The sequence below is a fragment of the Rana temporaria genome, chromosome 8 (genome assembly GCF_905171775.1).
Source record: "Rana temporaria chromosome 8, aRanTem1.1, whole genome shotgun sequence".
Lineage (NCBI taxonomy): Eukaryota > Metazoa > Chordata > Amphibia > Anura > Ranidae > Rana > Rana temporaria.
The window spans coordinates 166,158,756-166,169,032 of NC_053496.1; the positions used below are offsets into that span (position 1 = coordinate 166,158,756).

Here is a 10,277-nt window from a genome sequence, read left to right on the forward strand (position 1 = left end):
GTTCCTTCTACACAAACTGCAACCCTCCTGGGAATGGCGTGTCTTGTAAACCACGATGCAAAGGAATCCCAACTGGCAAACATAGAGGCCCGGATTCACGTAGCACTTACGCCGACGTATCTCGAGATACGCCACGTAAGCAGGGCCGGATCTGCTCTCCCTGCCGCCCAAGGCCAGGTTCCACAATGCACCCCCTCCCCGCCAACCGAACCCCCTCCCCCTCAAATTAACGGAGAATGTGCGGTACGGTTAGTTCAAATATGTCTTGTTTGTTTTTTTACCTTTTTATCACTTTTTTTATTATTTTGTAGCTTGTCGCTTACTTTTTTTAATTTTTGTATCATTTTCTTATTATTTTTCCTATTCTTTACTTTTTTATTTTATTAATTTAATTATTATTTCTTATTATTTATTTATTTTTTATAAAAAAAAAATTCACTTAACTTTTTTGCTATCACACAGGAGAAAACAATTTCTTGTGTGATAGCAATTGGAGGTGACATGTTCTCTTTATTGACCCTGTCACCTCCAAAACAGGAGTCCTAGTACTGTGCTAGAACTCCTGTCACAGATGAGATGGGAAGAGCACAGCTCTCCCCTCTCACTGTGTACATCGGCAGCAGGGACAGGAGACAGACTCAGTGGCCTGGGGGAGGACAAAGTGCGGAAAACAGAGCCAGCAGAGAGAGGTATGTGGGGTGGGGGGGGGGGTGTTGGGGAGGACGGACGGGAGCACATATTTTACAAGTGATTTTGGCGACATCGCCGCAATCACTTGTTAACGAGCGAGCGGATTCCCCCATAACTTACCACCCTTAACTGTATGTTCCGGGCGTCGGGGGACTCCATGCCACTGCCGCCCCTTAAAACCCTGCCGCCCCAAGGCCTGGCCTCAGTGGCCTTGTGGAAAATCCGGGCCTGATTCTGAGCATGCGCACTGGGATGCGTCCACGGGACGGCGCATGCACCGTTCGTTCGGCCCATCATTTGCATGGGGTCACGCTTCATTTACCGTATTTATCGGCGTATACCGCGCACTTTTTTGCCCTGAAAATCAGGGCAAAATCGTGGGTGCGTCGTATACGCTGATACCCGCGCCGAGTTTGAATACTGCGCCGACATATACCGAGCGCAGTACACTCGTGTATTGTCGGGCAGTCTCGGGTCCTCTCGCGCTGACGTCCTGGACGTCAGTGCGAGAGTAGCCGAGCCTGCCCGACAATACACGAGTGTACTGCGCTCTGTATATGTCGGCGCAGTATTCAAACTCGGCGCGGGAAACGAGCGGGGAGGACGCAAGGACGCCGCAGAAGGACGCCGGACCCGACGAAGAGGACACCCGAAGCCGCAGACGGACGCCGGACCCGACGAGGCCGCCGATGGACGCCGCGCAAGACACCAAAACTGTAAGTACAAAAAAACTTTTTTCCACAGGATTTCGGGGGCAACTTTAGGGGTGCGCGCTATACGCGGGAGCGCGCTATACCCCGATAAATACGGTAAATGGATCATGCCCACTTCCACCTACTTTGAATTAGGCTGGCTTACGCCTACGAATTTACGTTACGCCGGCGCAACGTTGGGAGCAAGTGCTTTGTGAATACTGTGCTCGCCGCTACGTCGGCGTAGCGTATATTCGATACGCTACGTCGGTATAACTATGCGCCGCTGTATGTGAATCCGGGCCAGAGTGTGCAACTGAAAGCAGATTAATATATGTGTGCACTTCTATTAAAGGACCTGTAATGATAGAATATTGAGGATGCTGATGGCTGACCTCTCCTTCTGGTCCTACAAATATCTGTTGAGCCTGCCAGTGAACTTTTGAATCCAGAGGATCAGTGTGACATCCAGGAAACCGCAATTTGCAGAGGGCCAGATTCTCAGCAGAGTTACGATGGAGCATCTCAGGAAACTCCGTCGTATCTCTCTTTTTTGACCCGCGTATCTATGTGAGTGATTCCTAGAATCATTTTCGCATAGATACGCTGAAGATCCGACAGGAGTAAGTCACTTACACTGTCGGATCTTAAATGTAATTACCCAGCCGGCCGCTAGGTGGCGTTTACATTCAGGTCTCATTTGTTTATGCAAATGAGCCTGATACGCCGATTCCCGAACAAAATTGCGTCACGTAACCGTCGCTTACATCGTTTGCGTAGGCGTAAGGTTACCCCTGCTATATGAGGGGTAACCTTACTCCAGTCCGACGTATGCCATGTTAAGTATGGCGTCGGGTCCACGTCGTCTTTTCCCGTCAGGTACGTCGTTTTACTAAGTCGTTCTTGAATACGACTTTACGTCAATAACGCACACGTCGGCGTCATTGACTTTTTCCGCCAAGAACTGGAGCATGCGCACTGGGCTATTTTAAGCCCGGCGCATGCGCAGTTCGAACGTCACGAGGGCGCGCTTAATTTAAATACAAGCCGCCCCCTTGGATTTACGCGGGGATACGCCGGGCCAACTACACTACGCCGCCGCAAACTACGGAGCAAGTGCTTGAGGAATACGGCACTTGCTCCTGTAAGTTGGGGCGGCGTAGTGTAAATGGCTTACGCGACGCCCGCCCAAAAACTACGGGAATATGGCCCAGAATGACTAGTGGCAGTCTGTGTTTCTCCAAGAAAAAGATTCCGAGTGTATCTCTAGCCGAAACATGCGTTTGTTGGCTTTGGACAAAGCAAGGGATGTTTATAACCCCTGTCAGGTTTTAAAAAACACGCACTCCCAGCCCAACCGGAATATGTGTATCAATATAGGACAGCCTCGGACAGCTCTGCTCAACAAACCACGTCTCCCGCCCACCTACGTGTTTTGTCTGTGTGCGTCAGGGAGTGTGGTTTGTGGAGCAGAGCTGTCTAAAGCCTCGTTCACACAATTGGAATTTCTGATGGAAAATGTCCAACAGACAAATTCTGACCGTGTGTATCACCGGAATTCCATCGGAGTTTACATAGAGAACATGTTCTCTTATCCTCCGATGGAATTCCGATGTGAGTTTGGGTGGGCAAAAGCCCGACCGTGTGTACGGGGCATAAGGCTGTCCTATATTGCTACACATATTCCGGTTGGGCCAGGAGTGCAACGCTCTTAAAACATAATGGCCCGGATTCAGTAAGATTTGCGCATAAATTACGGAGGCACAGGGCAACGATTTTGCCCTGCACCCCCGCAAATTTGCGCCGCTGCCCTCGATTCACGGAGCAGTAGCTCCGTAAATTGCGAGGGCGCGCCGGCAAAATTGCCCGGCGTAAGCCCGCGCAATTTAAATGATCCCGCAGGGGGCAGAATTCATTAAAATTAGGCGCGTTCCCGCGCCGATCGTAAAGCGCATGCGCCGTCGGGAAACTTTCCCGACGTGCATTGCGGCAAATGACGTCGCAAGGACGTCATTTGCTTCAAAGTGAACGTGAATGGCGTCCAGCGCCATTCACGAATCACTTACGCAAACGACGTGAAATTCAAATTTCACGACGCGGGAATGGCGGGTATACTTTAGCATTGGCTGCCCCTACTATTAGAAGGGGCAGCCTTACGCTAAAGACGCCGTACGGAAACTCTGTAACTTGCGTACGCAGGGCTCGCGCAACATTGTGAATCGGTGTTAGTATGCAATTTGCATACTATACGCTGAGCACAATGGGAGCGCCCCCTAGCGGTCATCGCAAGAATGCAGCCTAAAATCTGCGTGGCATAAGAGCCTTATGCCACGCAGATTTTAGGCTGCAGTCGGCGTTACGATGTTCCTGGATCAGGAGCATTCGTAACGCCGGAGCAAGTCAGCAATTGACCCTATGGAGACACAAGTGGTAATACGAATCTGACAGGCTATGAAGGGCCTAGCCCCATATATCAAACACAAGGCCTGCCCAGCATTGTCATGTGGCCCTCCCACCCAGTTTTGCAGTCAGAACATGGAAAAACTTTATTCTGCCACCTCTGGCTTTCACCCTCCGCTCTGCTCCACTCTGTACATAGCACACCCCTAAACTGTGTACTCCGTAGGTAGCGCACCCCTGAACTGTGCACTCTGGGCCAGATTCTCAGTCAGCGGCGTATCTTTTTCCCGGGCGTAACATATCCGATTTACGTTACGCCTCCGCAACTTAGACGGGCAAGGACGTCATTGGCTTTGACGTGAACGTAAATGACGTCCCGCCCCATTCACGGACGACTTACGCAAACGACGTAACTTTTTCAAATTTCGACGCGGGAACGACGGCCATACTTAACATTGGTGCGCCGCATATACGCCTCATATAGCAGGGGCAACTATACGCTGGGAATAGCCTAACGTAAACGGCGTAACTTTACTGCGTCGGCCGGGCGTACGTTCGGGAATTCGCGTATCTAGCTAATTTGCATACTCAACGCGGAATTCGACGGAAGCGCCACCTAGCGGTCAGCGTAAATATGCAGTTACGATCCGACGGTGCAACACAGTTACGCCAGTCGGATCTACGGGAAATCTATGCGTAACTGATTCTAAGAATCAGGCGCATTGATACGACCGCGCAACGCAGAGATACGACGTCGTATCTCTTCTGAGAATCTGGGCCTTAGTGCTTTGGGTACCCCTGGAATTGAACTCTGTGGCTAGCGCACCCCTGAACTCTGCACTTTGTGCATAGGGCCCCCCCCCAGAACTGCACTCTGTAGTTAGAGCACCGCTGAACTCTGCACTCTGCACATAGCGTACTCCTGAAATCTACGATCTGTACATAACGCACTCTTGAACAATGCATTCTGTACATAGCGTAATCCTGAACCCTGCACATTGTTTGTAGCATAATCCTGAACCCTGCACTCTGTACATAATTCACTCCTGAACCCTGCATTCTGTACTTAGCATAATCCTGAACCCTGCACATTGCATGTAGGGTAATCTGAACTCTGCACTGTGGGATAGATTCAGTAAGCAATTGCGTCTGCGTATCCATAGATACGCAGCGCAATTGCTTAGTTGCGCCGGCGTATCGACTTTTCTGTATTCAGAAAGCGTGATACGCCGACTGCAACCTAAGATATGACTGGCATAAGGCTCTTATGCCGTCGTATCGCAGGCTGCATTCTTACGATGGCCGCTAGGTGGCGTTCCCGTAGTGGTCAGCGTAGAGTATGCAAATTGCATACTCACGCCGATTCACAACCGTACGCGCGCCCTGCGTTCGCATTTTACGTCGTTTGCGTTCGGCGGTTTCTGCGTAAGGATGCCCCTGCTATTAGCAGGGGCAGCCAATGCTAAGTATACCCGTCGGTCCCGCATCGCGATTTTTTAAAAATTACGTCGTTTGCGTAAGTGTATCGTGAATGGCGCTGGACGCCATTTACGTTCACGTTGAAGCAAATGACGTCTTTGAGACGTCATTTACCGCAATGCACGTCGGGAAAGTTTCCCGACGGAGCATGCGCACTACGTTCGGCGCGGGAACGCGCCTAATTTAAATGATCCACGCCCCCTACGGGATCATTTAAATTACGCGCGCTTACGCCGGGCAGTTTTCCGGAGCGCACACGCAAATTAAGGAGCTACTGCTTCGTGAATGAAGCGTAGCGCAGGTAATTTACAGAGGCGTAGCGTAAAAACGGTACGCTGCGCCTCCGTAGTAGTGCGCGCCCCTACCTGAATCCACCCCTCTGTTGGTAGCGTAATCCTGAACTCTGCACTCTGTGTGTAGCATAATCCTGAACCCTGCACTTTGCACGTAGGGTAATCTGAACTCTGCACTCTGTTGGTAGCGTAATCCTGAACTCTGCACTCTGTACATAACACTCTCCTGAACCCCAGATACAACTGGCCCCTTGAGGACAACGATGGTGTTGATGCAGCCCACAATGAAACGGAGTTTGACACCCCTGTAAACCTTCTCCACTCTATCCAAAACGTAAAAAAAAAAAAAGAAGAATTGGCTGGGGACACTCTTGTAAAAGAATCTTTGAGTTGCAGTTTGCCTAGAAAATATCAGCTCTGCCCGATTAGCAATGAACTGATCAGTTCACCTCTAAAGCCTACATTTCAAGCATTCAAAAAGTTGAGAATCTGGGCCATTGTGTTTTTTTTTTTTAATTTTCGCTCTTTTTTTGTTTATAGCGCAAAAAATAAAAACCGCAGAGATGATCAAATACCACCAAACGAAAGCTCTATTTGTGGGGGAAAAAACATAAAGATTTAGTTTGGGTACAGTGTTGCATGACCACGCAATTGTCATTCAAAGTGCAACAGCGCTGAAAAAAATGGTCTGGGCAGGAAGGGGGTGAAAATTCCCTGTATGGAAGGGGTTAAAATAATGATATCTGAATGATGACTGTAGCTGCAGGCATCATTCAGATATCCCCACTGAAATTCAAGGACGTCATATGACGTCATATGACGTCCTTGGGCTGGAAGTGGTTAAATAAAATAATTACAGTGCCATCATCCACATACAGAAATAGAAGGGACAATATAAAATAAACAGTTTGTGTTTAACCACTTCCCTACGGCCGTACGACTATTGACGGCCGCAGGGTGGTTCTAAATCTCTGAGCCGCCGTCAATTGACGGCAGCTCATTTCAGCGTTCCCCGCGCGCGCTCCCGAGCGCGCGGCGGGGAACTTCTGTACTGGCCGTGTCCCTCGGACACAGCCAGTCACAGATCGCCGTGAACGGCCAATCGGAGTGGCCGTTTGCTAGGCGATCTGTGCGGCCAATGAGAGATGATCTCATATGTTTACATATGAGATCATCTCTCATTCCCGGCTCTCGCAGACAGCGGTGCTGTCAGGGGAGAGAGGAGACGGATCTGTGTCTCTTGTACATAGAGACACAGATCGGTCACCTCCCCCAGTCACCCCCCTTCCCCCACAGTTAGAACACTAATATTAGGGTACACATTAACCCCTTCCTCACCCCCTAGTGTTAACCCATTCCCTGCCAGTCACATTTATACAGTAATTAGTGCATATTTATAGCACTGATTGCAGTAGAAATGTGAATGGCGCCAAAAATGTGTCCGATGTGTCCGCCATAATGTCGCAGTCGCAATAAATGTCGCAGATCGCCGCCATAACTAGTAAAAAAAATAATAATAAAAAAAAAAAAATTCTGTCCCTTATTTTGTAGGCGCTATAACTTTTGCGCAAACCAGTCGCTTATTGCGATTTTTTATTTTTTACTAAAAATATGTAGAATACGTATCGGCCTAGACTGAGGATAAAAAATGTTTTTTTTTTTTAAATTGAGCCATTTATTACAGCAACAATTAAATTTTTTTTATTTTTTTTTCAAAATTGTCGCTCTATTTTTGTTTATAGCGCAAAAAATAAAAACCGCAGAGGTGATCAAATACCACCAAAAGAAAGCTCTATTTGTGGGAAAAAAAGGACGTCAATTTTGTTTGGGAGCCACGTCGCACGACCGCGCAATTGTCAGTTAAAGCGACGCAGTGCCGAATTGTAAAAAGTCCTCTGGGCAGGAAGGGGGTTTAAGTGCCCAGTAAGGAAGTGGTTAATATAACTTGAAGTCACGTAACAGGGACTCTAACCGCGTGCGTTGTTAAATGGCGAGTCAGGTAGTGCTTCAGCACAAAGCATTTCCCGCAGTCCGGGCACTCGTACTGCTTATTGCCACGATGAATCTTCCGATGTGTGATAAGACCTGACTGGTCAGAGAAGCACTTCCCACACTCTGAACAGGTAAAGGGTTTTTCACCCGTGTGAATCCTCCTATGGGTGATGACAGCCGACCGTCCCCGAAAACATTTGCCACAGTCCGGGCAAGAGAAAGGTTTCTCCCCTGTATGAATAAGCTGGTGGCCCACCAAACTGGTTTTACAGTTGAAGCTCTTTGAGCACACGGGGCATGAAAATGGTTTCTCTCCCGTGTGAATCCGCTCGTGCCGGATGAGGTGCGAGCGACTTGGGAAACTCTTTCCACACTGGGCACAAGTGTAAGGCTGGATGCCGGTGTGAACCCGCTTGTGCACAGAGAAGCACGAACGGTCTGAAAAACGTTTCCCGCAGTCGGGGCAAGCGAACGGCTTCTCGCCAGAGTGGATTCTTTGGTGGGTCTCCAAGTTGGTGTTGCTGGCGAACCTCTTCCCGCACGCTTTACAGACGTGCGGCTTCTCTTGTGTGTGCGTCCTTTGGTGCGCCGAAAGGACAGAGCTCCTTGCAAAGCTTTTCCCGCACTCTAGGCATGGGAACGGGGTCTCCCCCGTATGAGTTCGCTGATGGGTGATCAAAAGTGATCGAGTCTGAAAGCGCTTGCCGCAATCCGAACATTCAAAGGGGCGCTCCCCGGTGTGGACCCGTTTGTGCGTGTAAAGCCCAGACCGATCTGTAAAATGTTTCCCGCAGTCGGTACAGGCGAAGGGTTTCTCGCCTGTGTGGATTCTCTCATGTGCAATCACCCCGGATTGGTTGGTGAATCTCTTGCTGCACACCGAACAAGCATAGGGCTTCTCCCCTGTATGAATCCTTTGATGGGCAATCAGCTCTGATTTGCGGGTGAAACATTTGCCACAGTCACTGCAGGAAAATGGTTTGTCTCCAGTGTGAACCCTCAGGTGCACCTTAAAAAGTGATATATGGTTATACGACTTCCCACAGTGTGAACATATAAAGAGTTTCGTTGACTTTTTCTGGTCCAGTGAACAAGTCCCATCTAGAGGTGACACTAAATGTTCTCCTTGGTGACATTCCTGATGAGTCAGTAGATCATGCCCGCTCAAAAAGAGCTTCTGGCACTTGGAATAAGAACATATAAAGAGGTCCGCTAACTTCTGTTTATCGATTAGGCAAGAACTTTCTAGGGTTAGATTTAAGGGCGCGTTCGCTTTTTTATGACTCTTCTGGTGAGTCTTAAGACCTGCCTTATTTATAAAGTGTCTCTGGCAACCCAAGTAAGTACATACAGCCTTTCCTTTGTCATTTAGACCATCTACAGGTGGCTCCACGTCTGCCCCTTTGTGACTCTTCCGATGATCTAGAAGATTGGCTTCGTTGGAATAATGCTTGTTACACTGCAAGCAAATGAACCCTCCTTGTGAAGCCCGGTTGGTAGCAAGTTTCTGCAGGAATTGAGGAACGGAACCATCTGGAACTATAAAAGTCATAATATTCCCTAGACCATCTTCATCAGAAGACAACGTTTCTTCTTTAATGTGAACAGAGTCAAAATCGAGCTGGGAAGATTGTGCCGGACAGGTGAAATCCTCCTTCTCGCCCCAATCAGGCTCTTTTTTAATGAGAACAGAGCTTGGTTCAGCTGCTGTAGAAGTAGCCGGGTCTGTCGGACACTTCTTGTTTAAAGGGGCTTCGTTTTTAATACGGATTGCCAAACAATCATGTCCACCCGTAGATTGTCTTCTCCTAGATAGGTTAGGTTGTGAGACTGTATTATTATCTTCACATGGTATCCGGTCCCCGGTATCAATGGTCTGCAAGGCACCAGAGGTGACCACATCATATACTTTCCCGGTAGGCCGCCCAGTCCTTGTACATGGTGTCTCTCTATGACCTTCTCTACTGTCGGTGGGGTTGATGTCACGTTTAGATTCCATCTCTGAAAACATGAAATGCCTCCAACGTACTATGAGCTAATGATCCATGAAACTGGAAAGTAAAAAAAAAAAAAAACAGTTTTAGGAACGTGATGCTTCTGCTATTGGCTTTTCAACATACTTGTTTTTAACCACTTAAAGGGGTGGTTCACCCTAAAAACTACATTTTCTTATTCCACTGCCCCCCCACATTACAATCTGATTAAGGCTCTTATTATTTTTTCCATGCTGTACATACCTTAGTACAGCATATTCACCCATGCATCCGGGTTGCGAGTCCCGCGGGAGTGGGCGTTCCTCACATGCCGGTGATTGACGTTTTGCCCAAAAACGAGCTCCCCCCCGTCGCGAAAGCGGCGTCACGGTTGGCGAAAAGAGCCGAACGGCGTGTCGGCGCTATACTGCGCATGCGCATCGCCATTCGGCTCCTTTCGCCAATCGTGATGCGGCTTACGCGACGGGGGGGGGGGAGCTCGTTTTTGGGCAAAATGTCAATCACACACATGTGAGGAACGCCCACTCCCGCGGGACTCGCAACCCGGATGCACGGGTGAATATGCTGTACTAAGGTATGTACAGCATGAAAAAAATAATAAGAGCCTTAATCGGATTGTAATGTGGGGGGGCAGTGGAATAAGAAAATGTAGTTTTTAGGGTGAACCACCGCTTTAAGGACCTTAGTTGTTTTTCAGGTTTGGTGTTTGCAAGACTAAAACCGTTTTTTTTGCTAGA

General features: G+C 48.7%; 1 protein-coding gene across 1 annotated transcript; it reads right to left on the minus strand.

Moving 5' to 3' along the window:
* Nucleotides 1–7,495: 7,495 nt before the first annotated feature.
* Nucleotides 7,496–9,609, minus strand: LOC120909859 (zinc finger protein 883-like). The gene has a single exon (XM_040321604.1). It carries the CDS (start codon nucleotides 9,555–9,557, stop codon nucleotides 7,506–7,508), a length of 2,052 nt encoding a protein of 683 aa, XP_040177538.1. The 5' UTR covers nucleotides 9,558–9,609; the 3' UTR covers nucleotides 7,496–7,505.
* Nucleotides 9,610–10,277: the final 668 nt, after the last annotated feature.

Excerpts from the sequence above, each read along its gene's own strand:
- LOC120909859 (XM_040321604.1), bottom strand. The coding sequence starts at position 9,557 with ATGTTTTCAGAGATGGAATCTAAACGTGACATCAACCCCACCGACAGT.